Here is a 22,061-nt window from a genome sequence, read left to right on the forward strand (position 1 = left end):
CTTCTTCCCCAAGCTTTTTTGAAAAGCCAATCTGTAAATGTATTAATAGTATTTGGAGGCAAACCCTTTGTGAAGTAATTAATACTAGATAAAGTATGGGCTGGTTAGCCCGTGATGGCATTGGTGGCTTTATTAATGGAGGAAGACCATTGAGTACTACCCTCACCCTGTTCTGCCTGGGTAATACTTGCTACCATGTTTTGATGAAGAAGACAGGGGGAGGAGGTTTCCCTCAGTCACAGTCATAGGGGAGGGGAGTAAGAGAAAAATGGGAGGGAGGGAGAAATGGGAGGATACAAGAGATGGGATAACAATTGAGATGTAATAGGAATAAAGTAATAAAATATAAGAAAACCCTCATCAATTGCCAAGAAGATGCCAGGGCCACATTCTTAGATTTGCTAGCCTCCAGACTCTTGTGCTATGTGAACTCCAAAAGCCCACTGTGCTGAGGCTACTTATCTGTCACATAGCAGAATGGTATGATCTGTCCATTTTGCGAAGTATCTCCATCTTTCCTGACTTGAGATTTTGGCCCTCAGCATGTCCCATGGCTGCTGTACTTGAGATATGAAGCACCACTAGTCTGGCATTTACTCCATTTCTCTCTGTTTTTATGGCACAACTTTCTCATTATGTTGAAATAATAGTCAAGTAAAATGATAGGAATTTTATACTGGAAAGGCAAATATTTTGAGTCTAAGATTAAAAGGAAAAATATTCAGGAAAGATCACAATGTAATGATTCATGTGGATGTAAGATCTGCGGGTAGAGAACATGGTAGGTGTTGCATACCATGTGAGTACAGTGCCTGTTCCTGCTTTAGTGTTGCCCCATTCTGCTTCCCTCTCGGGGTATCCAGGCTGTGGTACATGGAGCTGGACTGGAAGGAGGGAACCTTAGCTTGGGTATGTGTGTACAGTGCAGGATCTTGACTGGTGGTTAGTGCTAAGGAAACAGCCTTCTCAGGAGGCAGCTTCTGTGAGACGGCTCATTTAATTGGGGGGGGGGGGGGAGCAAAGGCTCTGTAAGCCTTTGGGAAGTGACTAGAGGCTGTCAGGCTGAGTGTACAACACTGGCCAGGCCCAAGGTGCTGCGAACGCCTTATTTGCATGTAAAGGAATTCCAGGTGCTCGCTGGACATCACCTTATAAGGAGAGAGGAAGTTTAACTTGGAACCTCGCTGCCAGGCTACATGACCACCTCAAGGGTAGCAAAGGTGGGGCCTATAAGGCTATATGCACCAGGACATACAGAGCCAAGGCAGGGAGGGAGCAGGATCTCAGGTCCTGCTGATCGCAGAGTGAGATTTCTGTGGTTTTGACACATCTTGACCCCACTCTTGCTCTAGACCAATTCCCCTGGTCACATGGCTCCCTAGCCTAACACTCTAGCATGACAACAAAAGTATAGAAAACACTGAAAAAAAAAAAAAAAAGCAAAAGCAACAGTGAGATAGTGTTGTTCCAAGTCCAGGGTGGGCCTTCTTGGTCCACAATCAGTGTGTCTTCAGGACTCCATTTCTTCTGAAGCATCTAGAAAATGTTGTGGAGAAAAAAACTCTGTTTTCCTTAGCCTTCTGGTTCAGTGCAAGGCTCACAAGTTAAAGTAAAGGAAGAAAAGGCTAGAGAAAACTCAGCTTTAAACTATCTAAGTATGCATGGGACTTTGCCACGGACCACCGAGGGGGCTTCTAGCCGTGGAGAGCAAGGGTCCTAGGATATCAGGTGGGGACGGATTCGGCACGACAGACAGACACGAACACCATTTTCCTTCAATCCAGTCCTAAGTTGTCCCATTTTCTATTTTACTGGGAACTCTGGGGACTGCTTCACTCTCCTCGCTATCCTCACATTCCTGGATATGCTTTCTCTTCCTAGAATTCTTTAGCCTATACTCCAGCTGTTGCCATTTGTCAAGTGCCTCCTGCACAGTTGCATTTTCTTTCTGTATCAACTGCACAAACACCTTCACCCCCAAGGTGTAGTTTCATTTACAGTCATGCTTCTGGTACTGTTTAATATGAGACGTTCAGCTTTCTGCGGAACTACTTCATCCATGCCCACCATTGGTTCATTTTCCGACAGACTCACATCAGGTTTCTCAGTTACTGAGATGTTCAGAGGGTAAGAACGGCCTTGCTCTGGAGGTGGACTTAATAAGATTGCGTAAGTGATTATAGAGCAAGGAAGGAGGAAAAGCAGAAGTAGGCCAATAGCCAGGCTCTGTACACCCAGGACTCGGGATGCTCGTCTCAACAAATACCTGGGCTTCTGCCAGGGACCCTTGCGAATCTGGTTGCCCATCACCTGATCGATGTCGGAGCATCCTCCGAGCCGATAAGGTTGCATGTCACACAGACTCTAGTGGAGTGGGTGTGGCAGGACTTGACAAAGAAACTGGCCAAATAAGCAGCCTGGTGACTGGGCCTTATAAAGCTCCATAGTCTAAACACAGAATAGAGTGTGGACTGCCATTAAGGGAGGAAAGGAATGGGCAAGAGAGGCCAGCATCAGGTGCATAGAGGCCATCTGCTTGCGCCCAGGGCAACCTCTAGGTGAGCAAAAGTGGCATGGCAGATTCTCTCTTCCTAGTATGATATCATGTGTCTAAATGGAAACTTGATTTATTAAGCAGGGCATTTCTACTGGACTTTTAGATATGAAGGTTGGCAGCTTTCCCTGAATCTACTGACTCTCAGCTTCCTTTAATTCAAAACAACTCCTCTGGTAAAGGAGTATATGTTGGAGTGGTGCATTCTGGGGCTTTTCGCCTTTTAAAAAAAATTGCATTTTCCATTGTGTAGAGGCTGCCGTATTTCCTGCTTGTAGTTTTTTTTTTCTCCATCTGCAAAGTCAGAAATGTACCAGGCTTTCTCTTATCCAACTTCCCTGATAGTCCTTCGTCTACTGTTACTGGTAATGAGGGCTTTTGTAGTTACATTGATCTCTCTTGATAATCCAGGATACTCTATTATTCAGTCAATTGACTGTTCCATCTCTAACCTCATATTTTACCAGCTGTTCAACCGAACATGTTCATACGACCTGGGGGTTAGGGTGTGGAAAGCTCAGGGTTGGTGGCTCTGCTTCCCACTTTTGTAAAGCCCATGAATGTCTGTCACCAGTGTTCAGGTCCTTTCCACATCTGGTCTGACCTATGTTCCTCCATTCCTCAGGCCTATTGGGGGGCTTCACCCTACAGTGCCCTTGGACTAAAGTGGGACTTATTTTTTCCTTTTATATGTATCTTTTTCTGCCTTTCACAAAATGACTTATTGAGTTCCACACGCTATGAGTTCCCATCAGCTCGATCCAGTCTCAGTGCTCCCATGACTACATCAGCCTCTGTGGCAGGGACTGTTGAAGGAAACTTGCTGTCTGTGCGTGCTGCTCTCACAGACTGAGTATCTAGGCAATTACAAGGCCTTATCTTTCTACCATGATACATGACCCTCATATTACTTTTAGTTAGAGAGAGAGAAAAAAAGTCCTCAAAACAAAAACACAAAGTAGCTCGGTGGCTTTGACTGTTGTATGTGAACAGTTTTCGTCTGAGTCCTAAGGGCAAGTGTGGGATGGATAAAGAATCTTCGTTGGTCCTTGACCATGGCCATTGTCTTCATCCAGTCTGATGATGTGTGCCCCAGGAACTCCATTCTCACTACCCTGGAAGCCCCCAAAAGTCTGAGGGCAGGGTAATGGGAGACTGGCTGTCCGGTTAAAGTCCACTCTCTAGTTCTAGCACAGTGTCTTCTTACTCTGCCCTTCAATGGCCCAAGGGATGGATTGTCAATCTCATCACACTTCCCCTTCATATAAGAAGCAACAGCCCGACCATGACAGCTTCTCCCCCATCATCTCACCAGCGCCTGTGCCAATCATCCTCCATTATTGTAGCTACTACTTGAGCTTTTGATCACCTTAATAGAAGAAAGGTTTATTTGGCTCAGTTTAAAAATAAAAAAAAACTATTCATAAAAAAGAGATTTATTTATTTATTTTATGTATATAAGTGCTCTGTCTGCATGTACACCTGCAGGCCAGAAGAGGGCATCAGATCACATTATAGATGGTTGTAAGCTATCATGTGGTTGCTGGGAATTGAACACAGGACCTCTGGAAGAGCAGCCGGTTGCTCTTAACCGCTGATCCATCATCTCTCCAGCCCCCCTTTTGGCTCAGTTTTAGGAGTGTCATGGGTTTCTTGGCCCAGCTGTTCTTAGGGTTTTCAGTGAGATGATACATCAAGGTGGGAAGCACACGGTGAAGGAAGCTGTTTACTTCATGGTGCCCTAGAAGAAAAGACAGAAGAAGGGAATAGAGTCCCAATACTGTGTAGAAAAGCACACCCCAGGTGATCTGATTTTTCCCTTCTAGGCCTCACCTCCTAAGGTCACCTCTTAATAACACCCCATGGGCCTCTGGAGAATACCAGTTCTAAACTGTGGTGCTTCCAGAGGCTCCATTCCCTCACATTGTCACCTTGTGGGCGGTAGCTTCCATGTAGACACTTTAAGGTGATGAAAACATTTCTACCATAGCAACCATCAACAGAATTGCTGATGACACTATAGTTATTATAAGAATCCAGAGTGGGTGGATGTAGCCCATTCTGCCACACACAGTTGTAGAGTAGTTTTGTAGAAGTTAGCAAATAAAAGAGAATTGGTTCAAAATGGTCAGTAAAGCAATGTCTAACTGGGATGCAATTTAAATCTTTCATATTCTGCCTGGCTTTGACAACTATAAATGGCAGTGCTCTTGGCAAAGCACCACTGTAGGTTCAGAGCATCATCAACTGTCTTAGCCTGTAATAGCTTTTGGTGGAAGGATGAGGGTGAGCAATGTTTGACTCAACTCTGTGTCTTTCTGCTGGAGAACAGCTGCTCCTGATGCTGGGCCTGATCCCAAAAGAAGAGAACCCATTTTTATCTGTAACTGTGAGGCCTTCGCTCAGGACAAATAACACAGACATTCTGAGTGATGTTTAGCACTGTTCAATCAGGTGAATACCCTCTGCAAGCCTGGGGTATTGTTTTGAAAGAAAAAGCATTCCAGGGAAAACAGCTTCACTTCTAAGTTTTTTTTTTAAATTTTGTTTACAGATTCCTACACACAGCATCCTAGAGAAGATGGTGTGTTCCATCTTGTCCAACACTTCTGAGGGTGACGCTGAGAACAAGGGCTACCGGGCAGACTGTCATCCCAAGTGGTCAGCAGTCAAGAACTATATCATCCAGGAAGTCAGTTGGCTGAAAATCTATGGACAGGTGCTATTGTGTGTCTGGATTCTCTGAGTGTGGCAGCCTCCCCACCTCCATCATTTAGTATGACTTTTCCTGGGAAAAACCATAGGTTCTCCACACCTGGTCACTATGACCTACTGTCACATGCATCCAACTGCCTTAACTCAATCAAACTCTTTGCACAAGCCACCAAAAACTTCTGACCCAGGCACACGGACACACTTGATAGACAAGAGGTTCCTAGATCCATGCTGTGTTGCTGACATGTGAGATCCCTTGGGCCACTGGGACCATTTGTTACCCAGGCATTCATTTTGCCTTGTGTCTTTTCTGTTTTTTCCTTGAAATAGTGTACAAAAATAATTACTGATTTAAAGGCACATCAGCTGTCCCCACAGAAATAAGAAAAATGGTGTGTGTGTGTGTGTGTGTGTGTGTGTGTGTGTGTGTGTGTGTGTGACTTTCAGGGAGGCTGGTCTATAGCAGAGTACCATGATCAGTAGAAAGGTGAAAGTTGACAGCCTCCAAAGCTCACAGTGGCCCTGGACAGCTCACAGCTCTGTTCCTTGAGATACAGGCCACACTCCCACTACAGTACCACTAACCCTTTTTCAGGTATTATATGCACTTACACTCTTATTGCTTTGGAGAACTCAACCTGATAAAATCTTCGTCCCCACCAAACATGCATGACTGATAAAGGTCAGAATCTCAAGTAGTGGATAAAAAAAATCTTTAGAAAAATATACAGGAATGTGCACTTGGTAACTTATCCATCCAAAGTGACTGAGAGATAGTGCTGAAGGGACCAGCAGTAAAGTGTTAATCTGGCTTGCTAGCCAAGCCTTCATCAGTCTACCTGCCTTTGTATGATGCATATACTCACCCTGTGATCTGATCTGGGCATGAGATGCTTATTGTACAGCATAGATGAGGACCTTAGCACTAGCTGCCTTTATAGCACTCCCAGGCCTGTCATAAAGTGGTATTCAAAGACTGCTTATTAATGGCAGAATATATTTTATCTGTTTTTTCTCTTTTTGAGACAGCGTTTCACTGTTAGTCATGACTGTTCTGGAACTTGCTCTGTAGACGAGGCTGGTCTCGAGTTCAGAGATCTGCTTTCCTTTGACAACATATATTTTAAAGCTTATAATTTCATTAAAACTATCCTTAACATAATAATTCAATGATCAAGTTTGATCTCTTAAAAGAAATTGGATAGTTTTATCTTGTTTTCTTTTCTTACTTCTCTTGGAGGAATGAGATATAGACTTATAGGAATAATAAGTAAGCTGTGCGTTCCCTGTTGACATTTGTAATCTTTAATTTTTTGAGTAAACATGAAATCATAATACAATTGTAGTATACATTTTAATTGATCAGAAATGTGAAAACTTGTCATTTAGAATGTTTTAAAAAACCATTTCTTAAGTATAGTATTTCTAATGTGATTTATAGTCTACTTTTGCTTCTAAATTTGCAGGTGTTTGACCAGTGGCAGCAGGGTTGTTTGCTACAGAATCTGCTAGCAGGTGCCAGCCACAGTCTGGAAGCCCTTAGGGACCAGTTTAAAGAGGAGAGCAAACCATGGAAAGTGGTGGAAGCCCTGCACACTGCCCTGCTCATCCTGAATGACAGCTTGGCAGCGGATGGCCCCAGAGACAACCATCTGTTTCCACAGATGTAAGGCATATGTATGTCTTTTGCCATTGAGTATGCTTGATCACTCTGACATTATGGGAATGTGCAATGGAGCTGTTAGAAACAAACCCTGTATAACTACAGCTAGACATGGATTCCAAGTTAGGTCATGGGAAACACAGAGCTTGTATTGTGGATGTCGCCGTAATAGACCTGCAGCCATCCAGACGTGGATGTGGCTATGTAAAGCTGTCTAATGGGCTGTTGAGGTATGGTGGCACACATCTCTCTTCCAAGTGCTCAGGAGATGAACATCTGTTGAGCTCAGGAGTTCATCCCATCCTCAGTGACAAGAGTCCTGGTTTCAAAGAATAACCAACCAATCAACCAACCAACCAAAACCAATAAACAAAGGAACAGAACCAGGATATGACCACATTGGAGAAAGCATCAGCTTCTTGAATTTGTCATAAAATAAACACACATTTTAGAGGTGCTTTCCTATTAGGTTCATCCTGTAATTATTCATATATAAAGACTGTACATTGAGATGTATATTTGCTAGGTAGGAATTCTGGCCAGGGATGGGCAACTTAAGCAGTTTTGTAATAATAGTCTGTTTCTGGATAATCTTGGAGAAGGGCTTAGTGTAAAAAGGTCAGCAGAAGTTAACACTGTTTTAAAGATCAGCTTGCATGGGGCTGTGTGGGGCCTGGCTGTAACTACAACCCTCCTTGCCAGTTCAACATCAGATGCATTTGTATATAAAATCTGTTTAGCAATGGTTTCATAACTGTTTTCAGTTCCAGGGCTAATGCATTTCACTTTGACCATGTGTGCATGCGTGTATGTGTGCACACTTGCGCATGTGTGTGTGCACGCATGCATGTGAGTGATTATGTATATATGTTGTGTGCCTATGTGTGTATGATATGCATGTTTGTGTATGTATGATGTGTATATACATGTGTTCATGTATATGTGTGATATGTATGATTATACATGTATGGTATGTAGATATGTGTGCTTGTGTGTGTTGCATATGCATGTTTGTGTGGTTTGTGTTTAGTGTATGGATCTCTGTGTGTTGTGTGTGCATATGTGTATATATACATGTGTGTGTGTATAATGTGGGGTGTGTGTGTGTGTGTGTGTGTAGCAGTTTGTGCTAATGTGAATCCTATTAGCCTCTGTAATTAATTTCCTCAAAAGAAAACAGATTTTTTTATTGTCTCCAAAATGGTTGTTTAAATCGTGAGAGCTTGTTCAAATACAGAGACCCTGGTTCTGTGAGATGTACACAGCACCACAGCATTATCAGTATATGAGGTCACACTACTGCTATGATTGCACAGTGGATGGTAACTCGAAATGGTTTAAGATCTTGCATTTTTTCTAGAGTCCACTTAGGACATAGGCTCTTACATTTGAGGGTATTTCCTGACTGATGAAGAAGATGCCTTGGGCTGTGGGGTACTAGAATCATGGGTAGCAGTGCCATAAAGGCTGTAGATATATGGAAACAGAAAATATCAGGGGTGCTTTGTGACAGGACCAAATGTAGGGCTGTCAATAACATCAGGCACAGGAGACTGTATTGTAATCTTGAAGATTATCTTGCTGGCGTTCTTGCTTTAGACCAACTGTTTTAGACATTAATAAACACACCACAATAAGTCACCCCAGTTTTCTTACAGACTCCAAAGACTTTCTGACACAACAGGTCTTGACTGTTCTCAGACACATAAAAACAATCTAGGAAGATTCACTTGATTTTTTTTTTTTTAGCTTATTCAGATATTAGGGAAGCTGAAGACTTCACTATATGGTGTCCACCAAACAGCGGTTGACATCTCTGTGCACAGTCAGGTTCAGGAAGACAAGGGCCCGACGCTGCCTTTGCTGCCTACCTGCTGCATGCACAAGGCAATATGGCCTGTGGAATCTCCTTTTTCCTTCAGATGCCAGCAGTGCTACACACCTAATACAACACTGGCTGTCTAGGCAACAAGCAGATCCATCACTTGTTACCCTCTGGCTTGACTGTCAGCTTCTCTGGGCCTCCGCCATCCTATCTGGTAATGACCACTAGATAATCTCTAAGGCTTTTTCTAGTTACTAAGCCATTGATCTTCTGGAGGGTTAGTTTGCAGACATTGCTAGGCTGCTCTGAGGATTGACAGAGCTCCTCTACGGGCAATGCCCATGCCCAGTGGGGATATCCTCACCTCTCCTGCTAACATCTTCATAGCTCTCCTTCTAAACTTCCTTCCATCTTTCTTCTCTTCACAGTTGCACTGATTTTTCTTACATGGATGTCAAATATCCCCTTATAGAACCTTCGAGACTTTGTCATCCCTGTCATTAATTATTTTATTTCTGGAGCTGTCTATTCTTTTTTGTCCTTCTTCTTTTACTTCTCCCTCCTCCTCCTCTTCCTCCTCCTCCTTTTCCTTCTTCCCCTCCCTCTGGAGTCCCATCTCAACAGGGTTACATGCAGTTGAAATTCTGACCCCCTTTTCTCTGATGGTGCTCCTTCTTACCTGCCATAATTGTGGCTGGCTACTCTGGTTCCTGTAGCACTCGGGAGTGTTTCCTGTACTTTGGGGGCTTTTCTGCTGTTTCTGTTACACCTCTTGTCTCTGTTTAAATGTTGCCTGTCTCTCAGTATACATACTTGTATTAAATCCAACAGCCCCTTGTTGTTAGGCTTCTATAAAATACTCATTCAGCCTTGGCAGGAGACTCATTGTCTCATATCACAAGGGTTGGTCCAGGAAATCACACTTGTTTTTAAATCCCTTGTCTCCATAGCCAATCTTTCTCATCTTCCTCTCAAGTCACTGCAGACTCTTTTATTGTCTTGAGGCTTTGTTCCCACCAGTTTTGATGGCCGGGTCATGAGAGCTTTCCATCTGGCCTCTGATCCATAAGCAAAGATGCTGGGTAACATGGACTCATAAGATACCCCCTTGATACTTCAGCAAGACCCGACTCATCAAACACACATAGAAATATTTGCTTACAGATGTGGTCCTTGCTGAAATTCCTTTGCTTGTCAGAGCTTGAAGAGACTCAGCAGCCCGGACTCAGATTCTATAACACATTGGGGGGGGGGCAGTCTTTTCCACTTGGCAAGTAACGAAAGCACAGTTGTTTTCCTTGCTCTCATTCTTCCCATGAGACAATTGGTTTGCCTCTCAGTATAACCTGGAGTGTGATAGAAAGTGAGCCATTGGACCTTGCTTTGTCCCTTGGGAGGCTCAGTTTAAAAAGCTACCCTTCAGGTTGGGTAGAGAGAGATGGTGCATCCAGAGTGATGGACCAGGGAGGGTTCCTCCTACCCGCTGATTTCTTCCTTCCTTCCTTCCTTCCTTTCTTTCTTTCTTTCTTTCTTTCTTTCTTTCTTTCTTTCTTTCTTTCTTTCTTTTTCTTTTTTCTTTCTTTTCTTTCTTTTTCTTTTTCTTCTTCTTTCTTCTCTTTCTTTTTCTTTTGACTTTCCAGGGTTTTTAATAGTCAATGCAGAGGACTGGGTTACTTCAGCTCCTTCACTGCCAAACCAGCGGGCAGGGACTGCTTCAGCTTCTCCACCTTCTCCTTGTCCGTGATGAGCGGGGTGTAGAGGTACCTGCTGCAGCAAACCTTGGACTTCACATTATCTTTGTTCTTCTTGATCTTGACAGATTTGGCATCCTTCTGCCGGGCTGTGAGCAGAAAGTCCTTGATTTCCTCAATTTTCCGAGGCATGGCTACGGGCGCTCGGTGCTGGGGACCGCACCCAGAACACCTTCTTTTTCTTTTTTACCCACTGATTTCTTATAAGAGAAACATCACTAGGACCTTTCTCACTCCTCTGTACTCTCTGCAGTGGTGGGATCCAATAGCACACTGGCTATAGAACTGAAGCCACTATTTGTCAAACTTGTGTTTTACCCAACACTGCTGAGATTCTCTGAGTAGACCAGGTGGTTGTATGCCAGAGAAATTCCAGATGTAGTCAATCAGAGGTGCTGCATCCAGGCTTCAGCAAGAGGCAGTGTTTGGCTTTGGCTCCTGGTAGTCACGCCTTTCATCTTTTGTTTCTTATCTGGCCATTCTTTTCCTGGATGAAAATGCACTGTGCTCCCATGAGTGTGTAGAAAGCCTGCAGTTAGCTGCTCTTGTCAACCCTGCTCCTCACTGTCACCTGCCTATGGCTCTTCATTCTCCCACAGATTTTCCCCCCATTTCACCTTCCTCTTGTTCTCAGACTCATTTTCTTTCTACTTTCTCTTTGGTGTTTCCTGAACCTACTTGAGTCACCTACACACCATCCTTCTTAACAGATTAGAGCCCTGATGGAGCACGAGCATGGGCCTCTGCCTCTTCCTACCGCCCCAGCCCCTTAAGCAGGGAGGCAGAGGCAGGTGTGTATTGTTGGAGACTCTGCCCGCAGTGGTTTCTCTGCCAGGCTTTTAAGGCAAACATCTTAAAAAGAATGTTCCTTACTGCAGGCCCCAGGTTGAATGCTCCTTCTGCTTGGTTAGGCTCACCCTTCAGACACTGGCGAGGTCAAGCAGCCTTACAGATTATTTTTTTTTTCCCTTTAATCTTGGAGACTTTTAACATCTTATGTGGGATTTCTTTGATGGGTCTTTTTTATTTCTTTTTTATTCCTTTGATGGGTCAAAAGCAAATTAATTTTCTATGCCTCATAACTAAAAGGCTTAAGTCATTAAAAATGTAGGTCTCCCTGTGTACCCAAAGCTGGCCTTGAACTCATAGTCTTGCATTAGGCTGCCAAGTTCTGGGGTGACAGGCATAAACTGTCATTCCCAGCAATGCAAATGTTTGTAAGCATCAGCTGATACTTCCCCCCAATTATCACTTGCTTCATACATTTCGGGAGGTAAAGAGAACATTTAATCTGGAGCTGCTTCCTAGAAGAATCTTCCCAGCAGGGGATTCAACAACGCAGTTTGTCAAGAGCCCAGTTAGGTCCTGCAGTCGGCCTTCCAGTCTGTGTGCATACTTCCCTAAGCAATTGTGATGTTTTCCTTTGCTTTGCCTATGGAGTTGATACATTGACTTATTTTTGTCCCCAGATTCCAGCATCTGGGTAAATTGCAGCGTGCACTGTCTGACCTGTTCCCGTGGCCAGCTCTGAAGAGACTGCCCCTTATGGACACTGCTGTCAGGAACACGGTGGCCTGGGATTTGCGTTTTGTTCAAGGTGAAACCAGCTCTGCTTTTGTTTCTCGCCCACTGACCATGAGCAAATGAAACAGTTATTGGCAAGTGTTCTTGTGCCTGCCCGATGCAACTGTAAAGTTTCGGGCTGAGTTGTGTTGGTGTCGTGTGCACGTATGTATTGCTACAGTGCTCCCAAGGATGTTTCACATACAACATGCCATGCTGTTGTCACAATGAAGGTCGCTGTTTAGCAGGGCCTGAAATGTGGTCCTGGACAAACCATTTCATGGGACGATCTAACTTTCTCACTGACACCAATCCCATGGTTGTCAAGCTGGAGGGACCCCAGAACACTGTGCATAAGAGCATTTGGTACCTCTGCTTGCCCGCCCTCTACACTTTTCAGAGCCTGCATTGGATGGAGATCTTCCTAAGAGGATAGAATGCCCTTTGAACTTCTATTGACTGGCAGGTGTTCCTTCTGCCCTAGTTCAAAGAAAGTGACTTTACATTTTGCCTTAGTGGACCAAATTATTTTCACCTTCCAAAGGACTAGAGAGAAAAAAAGTGAGAAGAGGCTTTGGGAGCAAAGCACTCTCATAACAAAGCATCCACACTACTGAGTTCTCGAAAAGGACAAAGTAGTATTCTATGACATTACTGTTTTCCTTTCTAATAAGATAGCGAAGCATCTGATATCAGGTTGGATTTACTTAAAATCATATTTTTGGAATTTACTTTCCTGTTTCATGGTTATGAATAAAATACAAGATGGCAGAAAACTAATCCAAATGGACAGCAAAGCATACTTCTGTCTTTCAGAAGTCCTCAGGCACCTGGAGACGTCAGCACGGGATTTTATACCTGGTGGATCTGATGGATGGAGACTACTAGAAAAGGATGTCTTCTTTTGGGGCCTAAAGCAGGTAAAGATTACACACAAACCATTTCTACAAACCATTCAAAAAATCCCCAAGCAACACACAGCTTTGTCTGTTGAGAGTTTTGCTGGCAAAATATGGAGAATGGGCATGTCTTTAAGGAGCTTTGGGCTTCACTTTAACATGGCTGCTTCTAGTTGTAGTCCTTGATTCCACGGGGAGCGTCACTGAGTGTTCCTAAATGTTCCCCCTCAAAGCGGGAGGGAGGGAGGAATGGGAGGATGCACGGGATGGCATAGCAATTGAGATGTAATATAAATGATTTTATTTTTCAATTAAAAAAAAAAAAGAAAAAAGTTCCCCCCTCTCCATCTTTACTCACTTTTCAGCTGTTGACAAGGAATGCTTCCGCCACTTGCCTGAATGGACATTTGTCTCAGGAGGCTCCCCTCCCCACCAGCAACTCCAGCATCTGGAGGAGTCTCTGGGGAGTGTTATGCCACAACCCCTCCTTCAATGAGACCAGTGCTTTAAAGGAGCTGCTTAGTGCAGTGAAAGAGGCTGTAAGTATCCACCCTTAGATCTCTCCTGCAGCACCATCTGGGCTTCTCTTGAAGGGTAAGTGACCCAGCGTGCTACTATTGAACCTGGAATTTGGACTACGTAAGAGCTGGCATCACTGAAAGGGTACTGCTGCCTAAATGGTGGCTACTTATCAGTTTTACCCTTCTTCATACTTGGGTGTGGTGGTGCATACTCCCTGCCACAGCCCACCTGGCAATCTACGAAGGGTACTGCAACCTTCACAAGCACACTTGCCTGTCAGGTTTCCTGGCCACTTGCCTGCTCTGTTTTTTTTTTTTTTCCCTAGCTGCATGTGGGAAGGATAGTGCTGAACTAACTCTGGTGATCTGCAAATACACAGCAGCTTGTAGCCATTGCTTTTAGTGATGAGAAGCTTTGAAAGTCACTGTCCTCCCCTGTCACTGCCTAGGATCCAGGCAAACTGTGATGAACATTCACACAGACTATGGAACGTTTAGAACATGATTACGCCAACTTTAGCACTTGTTTTTCTAACTGAGAACTAAAATGTGTAATATTCTTATGCTTATCAATTTGCTCCTCTCACAATTTCCTGTCTCTTAAAATCTTCTTTACGTCCATTAGAATATAAAATTAGTGAAATAATAATTTCCTAACGAAGTAGGAATGATGTTTGAGCAAAATGAAATTGAAAATAAGAATATGTACATAGTCAAGCCCTTCACTGTTTTCTCAGCATCTATAACACATGCCAAGGGATGTACAAAATGAAGATCTTCTCTGGCTTGAGCAAGGCAGATAACATGAGTGCATAACAGGTCTGCATCTGCAAGTGTCCCCAAAGAAGTGTATGGGTTTTGAATGTAGAGGAAAACTTGGAAGCTAAGAAAAGTCATAGAGGATGCTAGTTAGACAGAAAGGTGTATCTAAAGTTAAGCACACACAGGAAGAGAGCTGAGACTGGTTCGGTGGGATCTGCAGGTGGCAAGCATGTTTCTTCAGCTGTACTAGAAAGCCTTTCAGATAGAGTTTAAGTGATTTGTCTTAATGAACCATTCCAAAACTCAGTGGTTGAAGACAGAACACACCCTATGTTCTCTCATGACTTTGAGGGGATGAAGGGGGCTAAGCCACATGGAGTTCTCTTAGTCTTGTGACTGTTCCTTGAACAGCTGTGATCTTGTCATCAGAGGGGCTGGAGTTTGGATGGGCACTGAAGTCATGGGGGCTTATCTCTTCTCTATAATAACCCCATGTGGGCATTCTTAATATTCAAGGATTCAAAAAAAAAAGGGGGGGGCAATAAGGAAAGTTTTCAAAGTCTGTGACAACTACTCAGACTGAAATTTGTATGAATCATTCCGCTGCACTTAAGTATTAAAGAGAGTCAGAGCCCAGCCTGGAGGGACTGTGTGTGCAGGGGGATGGGGGGCCTTTGCCACGAGGATGATTATCAGGTCTGGTTCTCTGTGAACTTTGTTAAGCGTTCCTTCATCACGTTTGAGGACTATGTGGCTATGACACTAGAGTATCTATTAGGCGCCTAATAAAGTATGTGTGTATGTGTGTGTGTGTGTGTGTGTGTGTGTATGTGTGTATGTGTGTATGTGTGTGTGTGTATGTGTGTATGTGTGTGTGTGTATGTGTGTGTGTGTGTGTGTGTGTGTGTGTGTGTGTGTGTGTGTGTATGTGTGTGTGTGTGTATGTGTGTGTGTGTGTGTATGTGTGTATGTGTGTGTGTGTATGTGTGTGTGTGGGGGGGGTAAAGAATCTTACTTCACTATAGGATAAGGTTTTATTTGGGGGTTTATAACATGTCTATAACTGTGTCTGGGCATCATTCTCCTACCGTCCCCATGGAAACCTTGGTAATTTGAGCATGGACAGGCTACGTCTCAAATGCCCACACAGAATGGTTGACTTTTGACAGGCGATATTTTCTCTTTCATTTAAGGGTCACAGTTTGCAGGAGGTCATTGCAGGACACACGGATGGACTAGTTGCGGAACATGGTGGCCATTTGGGCTGGCAGGATCTTGGGACACAGCTGTCAAAAGTGAACTTTACCTGTTCTCGGGTCTTCCAGCTGCCAGGAGCTGATTCCTCACCTGAGAACAGTGTCTCTGGTGGTGGCTGTGAGTACCAGCTTGTCTCCACAGTGTAAGTATGTGTTGGATGGAAAACTTTTCAGGGCTCAGACATAGGCAGGACTTCAGGTGCTAATCAATGATGGCTCACCATCATATATTCCATTCTTAAAGAATAACACGCAAAGATACTGCTTTGTTTTTGTTTTTTTAGTTGAAAAATAAAATCATTCATATTACATTTCAATTGCTATCCCATCCCATGCATCCTCCCATTCCTCCCTCCCTCCCGCTTTCACCCCATTCCCCTTCCCTATGACTGTGACTGAGGGGGACCTCCTCCCTTTGAATATGATGCTAGTGTATCAAGTCTCTTCTTGGTAGTCTGCTATCCTTCCTCTGAGTGCCGTTGGGTCTCCCCATCAAGAGGACATGGCTGAATATGGAGCACCAGAGTTCATGTGAAAGTCAGTCCCCAGTCTCCACTTAACTGTGGAGAATGTCCTGTCCCTTGGCTAGATCTGGGTAGGGGTTTGATGATGACTGCACTTATTGTCCTTGGTTGGTGCCATAGTTCATACAAAGATACTTTAAGGAGATTAACCTGTTACTATTATAAGAAAGCTTCTAAAAACTATCACACATTAAACAGTTTTGCTGTCGAACACTGACTTAAGCTTTCATGACAAACCAAAGGCCTTTGTATAACCAAGGCTGATGTTTCCATAGGGGAGACTGCTCAAGTGAGCCATACTTTATTTCTATTTCATGACCCTTTACATCAACAACCACTTTCTGTGGCTGCTAATAAGTTAATAGTCAAGAAAATCAAATAGGGATATGTTTTTTTTCTTAGCCTCAATGTGTTTATTCTTGTCCTTGCTTTTTGCTTCATTTATTTTTTTGTCATTGCCATATGATTTCCCCTCATTTTCCAAATCAAGGTAGAAAAAGTAATAAATGAATAAATATTAAGTGAACTATTTAAATGATTCTAATTGCTTTTCTTATGTGGACTGCCAGATACTTGTATACATTATTAGATGGTTTTGTAAGTATGTATCGATGTTAGTAAGTTCTAGCTTTCTGGGTTCTTTTGGCTGCAGGGCATCTCACATACTTGAAGAAGTGCAAATGTCCCTGCAGCAAATGATCTACTGGAAAATCTTTTCGGGGATCATCAGGGAGACATGTGAATTGGCGCAATACATAAACACGCATGGAAGTTTCCACAGCAGTCTGACATGTAAGTTGGGAGGTTTTAATGGCAGGAATGTGTGGCGTTTCCCACACTCAGTGAGACACAGCTTCAGAGTGAAGTGTTGTTATGCATCATAGTATCATAGTGGGATGCCTGAAGTGGAAGTTCCTCCAGTGCTGCTAGCTGTTATGGCTACGGTGCTCAGAGTTCCATTGCTGTCGTGATCAGACCCCCCCCCCCCCTTAAATAGTCCTGCTTTGTCTGGCCAGGCTCTCCCAGTACCGTTCAGAGAGATCTTCTTCCCTCTCAAAATTGTCCTAATTCAGACAAAAGCATTTATTTCATTTTTCAAATTTTATTTGTTTTTTGAGAGATTTTACATGCTTTGATTACATTCATCCCTTCTTCAGTGCTTCCTAGACCCACTCCTTCCTCTTGCCACCTTTTATAGCTTTAAAAAAAACGTTCAAGAGGAGCTTGTGCTGACTGAACACTCTTGAATGTGTGGTCTTACCCTGGGGCATGGCGGACTTACCATTGGCTCTTGGGGGAAGACTTTCCCTACCTCTCCCAGCAGCTAACAACTGCCAACAGCCCTGTAGGTAGAGCTGTGGTTGTGTGCCTTGCTCTCTTGTCTGCATGCTGGGATTTGGTCTGGCTTGAGCTTGCACACATCTTGTGTATGTTGTCACAACTGCTGTGACTTCATTAAGGGCAGCTGCCTCGCTGGGTCCAGAGGACACTGTTTCCTTTGTAGTCATCCATCATTTTTGGCTCTTACACTCCTACCCTGACTTCTAAAATGATCTCTGAGCCTTGGGATGGGAAGTGTGGTATATATGTTTCTATTATGGCTGGACAGTTCCTTCCCCCTCAGCTCCCCCCTCCAGCCTCTCCCCCCCCCCCCCACACCCCCATCCCTGATACCCCCTCAGAAAAGAGCCGCCAGTCTTCCAGGGACATCAACCGAACATGGGATAACAAGCTACAGTAAGACTAGGCACATACCATCACATCAAGGCTGGAGGAGGCAACCCAGTAGGGGGAAAAGGGTCCCACAGTTAGGCAGAAGAGTCAGGGACAGCCCCACTCCCACTCTTAGCATTTCCACAAGATCACCAAGCTACTCAGTCATAACATATATGCAGGAGACCTAAGTCAGACCCCTACAGGTTCCCTGGCTACTCAAGTTCCCATGAGTCTCAGTTGACTCTGTGGGTCCTGTTCCTGTGGTGTGTCCCTGACCCCTCTGGTTCCTCCAATCCTTCTCCCTCCACATCAGCAGGACTCCCCAAGCTCTATCTAATGTTTGACTGTGGAACTCTGCATCTGCTCCTATCAGTTGCTGGGTAAAGTCTCTCTGGTCTCCTGGATGACTGTTCTGCTAGGCTCTGGTCCCAGTATACTCTGCAGGCAGGACAAACTCTAGGTCAAAGGTTTTGTGGCTGGGTTGGTGTCCTAGTCCTTCCATTTGAGGCCTTGCCTGTTTACTGAAGATGACCAGTTCAAGCTGAAATGCAGGTAGAAACCTAAAAACCACAATTTTACTTGTTTCTAACAAGATTTTCTTTCTCTTTCTCCGCAACCTGGTTCATCCTATTCCCAACCTCATCCACCCCCAGTACACCTGTGAAATCTGTTCTATTTCCCCTTCCTGGGGAGATCCGTGTGTGTGTGTGTGTGTGTGTGTGTTTCCCTTCTTTGGGTTTTGGTGGTGTGAGATTATTTATTGCCTGATTTTCATGGGTATAGTTAATCCCCTTGGGTTAGAGTTTTTTGTAGCTGGTCTTTTGGCTACTCTGTGGATTCTTCTTTCTTCTAAACTTCTCCATTCTTCATTGTCCAGGCTTTCGATCCCCTAACATTAGAGAGGAGAGAATGAAGGCTATAGGGGAAAGGGGGAGACATTATCATTAGACAACTTCCTGATGATAATGGGTGCCACATTCTTTGGGGGAAGTTCAGCCTTTACCTCCAGGATATCTAATTTCTTTTTCTTTTGGTTTCTTTGCACATGATTATTTAATAAACCATGACCTACGACAATGAACCAATGACTCATCTTGGGGCCATACCATTTATATACCATCTGAAAAGTTCCCAGAATTCCAAACATCATACACTTGCAGAAACTATCTGCAGCTGGCAAAATCATGGTCCTGCTAGAGCATGCGGCAAATCATAGTGAGCTGCTGTGGACAATCTGAAGCAGCCCCATATCCCACAGCTGGAATTAAAATGAAAACATATTTGCATAGTATTTCTTTTTTTTTTTTTTTAAAAAGAAACTAAAATTATCACTACAGTTTTCTTTCTAGTAATTTCTGTATGGCTAGAATTGTGGGTAGACACTGTTTACATTTGACTTTGTCATGAAATATCTTGTTTTTTTCTATTTATGGTGATTGTAAGTTTTGCTGGTATAGAAATCTTGTCTGGCACCCATGGTTGCTTAGAGTCTGCAAGAAATCTGTCCAGGCCCTTCTAGCTTTTAGAGTTTCTGTTAAAGACTCAAGTGCAATTTCAATAGGTCTGTTTTTATATGTTACTTGGCCTTTTCCCCTTGTAGCTTTTAATATTCTTTCTTTGTGCAGTATGTTTAGTGTTTTGATTATTATGTATAACGAGGTCTTCCTTTTCTTGTCTAATCTATTTGTTGTTCTGTAAGCTTTTTGAACCTTTATAGGCATGTCATTATTTAGGGTAGGAAAATTTTCTTCCATGATTTTGTTAAATATATTTTCTGTTTTTTGTTTTATTTATTTATTTATTTATTTATTTATTTATTTATATTTATTTATTTTTTAGCATGGATTCTTATTTTCTTAATATTCTTAGGTTTGGGCTTTCATAATTTCCCAGATTTCTTGGATTTTTTTGTGTTAGTAATTGTTTTAGAATTAACATTTTCTTTGACCAATAAATCTATTTCTTCTATTGTCTCTTCAGCCCTTGAGATTCTTTTTTCTATCTCTTGTATTCTGTTGGTGATGCCTAAATCTGTAGTTTCTGTTCACTTACCTATATTTTTTATTTTCAGAATTCCCTCTGTTTGTGTTTTTTTATTGGTTCTATTTCCATTTTCAGATCTTGAACAGTTACCTTCACATTTTCTCTCTCTCTCTCTCTCTCTTTTTTTTTCTGTCTCTTTTTTATTCTTGGCTTTCTTGGTGTTTATTAAGGGATTTATTGATTTACTACAATTTTTTGTTTGCCTTTCCTTCAATTTCTTTAAAAGATTAAAAATATTCTTCTTTAAAGACCTCTGTCATCTTCATAAAGTTGATTTTAAGGTTCTTTTCTTGTGCTTTAGCTGCACTGAATGAAATATTCTGGTTTTTCTCTCTTAGGATAGCTGGATTCTGGTGGTACCATATTGCCCTGGCTGTTGATTTTGTTCTTACACTGGCATTTAGGCATCTTGGTTTGGGGTGATTATAGGTCTAGGTGCTGATATCTGAGTTTGTCTTTGTTAGATGGGAGTTTTGTTCCTTGGTTTTTGGTTCCTCTTTGGTCTTCTGGTCATTGTGGCTGAATTTCTGTTGGCTGGCTTGGCCTCTGATCTACTAGGGAGGCTCTACTTATGTAGGGGGCTGGACTTCTGGTGACTAGGTTGGCCTTTGTTTCAGCAGGGAGGCCCTGTTCTTCTGACTGGTATGGCCTGCATCTGAGCAGCAGGAGTCTACTGGAGTTGGGGGCAGAAGCCTGGCTGCAGGGTAGCTGGTAAGTTTGGAGGCGCCTGTAGAATAGCTCTTTGGGAACTAAGCATAGGTAGTGGGGTATTTCAGTTGTCAGGCCAATCACTCTCTCTTCTTCTCACTGGTATGTAATATATTATTGCACTATTTCTTTTATAACTTTAAATCCTATATTATTCTAGAACTTCTGTTAGCTATCAGTTCTTATTCTCACATGATTCTCTAATTTTAGAATGTTTTAGAATGATCATCTGGGACATTTCCATAAGTCCCTTTAATATTTTTTCATCTATTTAATTTCTGAGGACCTTCTTAGCCCTCTAGATATTGAGTATAGCTTTATGATCTTGTTGCATCTACTTCCTTACTATGATATAATCTTTTTAAGAGAATTTGAATAAAGGTTTTACATTTATTTTTGTTGAATTATTTTTTTCTCTCTCTGCATAGAACACTTCTTTTATATGGAAAATTTCATTAGAATCTGATGTTGTCCATTCTGTGTAAGACAAAGCACTTACTTCCCACATGGAATTTCCTTGTGCAATGGGTTCTTGTCACTTGATGGGCTCTGTCCTGCAAGTGTAACCAGGAAGTAAGCCATATCTTCCCACAGCTAACCTACACAGCTTGGTTCAGATGTGTAATTTTTTTCTCAAATGAATTTAATTTCCTGAAGCTTTCGAAAGAGAGTTCTCCAGAAGCCTGTTGATAGGCAGCACTCAGGTAGAAAAGGGGGACCTTGCTTTCAGTGTTCCCAGAAACGAGGGAGGTGATGGGAACTTCACTGCTGAGAATGAATAGATTATGTAATCCTCCCTGCTTGGAGTAGTGGTGTGTCATTCACACCATCTGATGCAGTGATACTCCAAGCTTGGTTCCAATCAATTCCATTCCTCTAGGTCAGCAAAGTTCTAGTCTTCTGCTGACATGGAGACATAATTGTCTAGCTGGGATGATGGAAGAAATATGTCAGAATTTATCACATTCAAAAATATATCTCAACACACCTGTCCATTTTCAGTTCAACCTCTTACATATGCAGTTAGACATTTCTGCTTTAATTAAGTCATGAGTCTTGCTAAGAGTTATAAGAAGAACCTGTTTGAATATCCCCCTCTTCAAGTACAAGCTCTGACTTTTGTGTTTCTGCTCTGCCTGACAGACTGCCTTTATCCATCTACTTGTAGATGTTAGTAACTGCCATCTGCTGCTCTTTCCTTTTCCATCCATTTCATCTGCGGGCTGTATAACTTTCTGCTTTCTCTTGTGCTTTTACAGCTCTTTTGGAGATGACTGGAGGAAAAGGTCCCCCAGGTTAAGGAGGCCCTAATAGTTAAAGAACTTAGATTGGAAGGGGCTACCATATCAGTTTCTTGAGAATGATAGCATTGGGATGATCAAAGGGAGAATGGGTGTCTTTTTTTCTAGACCAATGGTTTTCAATCTGTGGGTTGAAACCCCCTTGGGAGTCAAATGACCCTTTCACAGGGGCCACATATCAGATATTTATATTATGTTTCATACCAGTAGCAAAACTACAGTTAGGAAGTATCAATGAAATAATTTTATTGTTGAGGTCA

General features: G+C 42.8%; 2 protein-coding genes across 2 annotated transcripts in view; one reads left to right on the forward strand and one right to left on the reverse strand.

Moving 5' to 3' along the window:
• Positions 1–22,061, forward strand: part of Abca13 (ATP binding cassette subfamily A member 13) — a 403,635-nt gene that overhangs the window by 35,478 nt on the left and 346,096 nt on the right. Inside the window, exons 8-14 of the mRNA XM_051164717.1 lie at positions 5,109–5,273; positions 6,736–6,935; positions 11,978–12,105; positions 12,888–12,991; positions 13,336–13,509; positions 15,447–15,652; positions 16,686–16,825. Coding sequence (XP_051020674.1) covers positions 5,109–5,273; positions 6,736–6,935; positions 11,978–12,105; positions 12,888–12,991; positions 13,336–13,509; positions 15,447–15,652; positions 16,686–16,825 — 1,117 coding nt within the window. The remainder of the gene's footprint in view (positions 1–5,108; positions 5,274–6,735; positions 6,936–11,977; positions 12,106–12,887; positions 12,992–13,335; positions 13,510–15,446; positions 15,653–16,685; positions 16,826–22,061) is intronic.
• LOC127205663 (60S ribosomal protein L38-like) lies at positions 10,386–10,670 on the reverse strand. The gene has a single exon (XM_051164903.1). The coding sequence runs from the start codon at positions 10,638–10,640 to the stop codon at positions 10,428–10,430; it is 213 nt and encodes a 70-aa protein (XP_051020860.1). The 5' UTR covers positions 10,641–10,670; the 3' UTR covers positions 10,386–10,427.

This window comes from Acomys russatus, chromosome 22 (assembly GCF_903995435.1).
Source record: "Acomys russatus chromosome 22, mAcoRus1.1, whole genome shotgun sequence".
In the NCBI taxonomy this organism is placed as follows: Eukaryota; Metazoa; Chordata; class Mammalia; order Rodentia; family Muridae; genus Acomys; species Acomys russatus.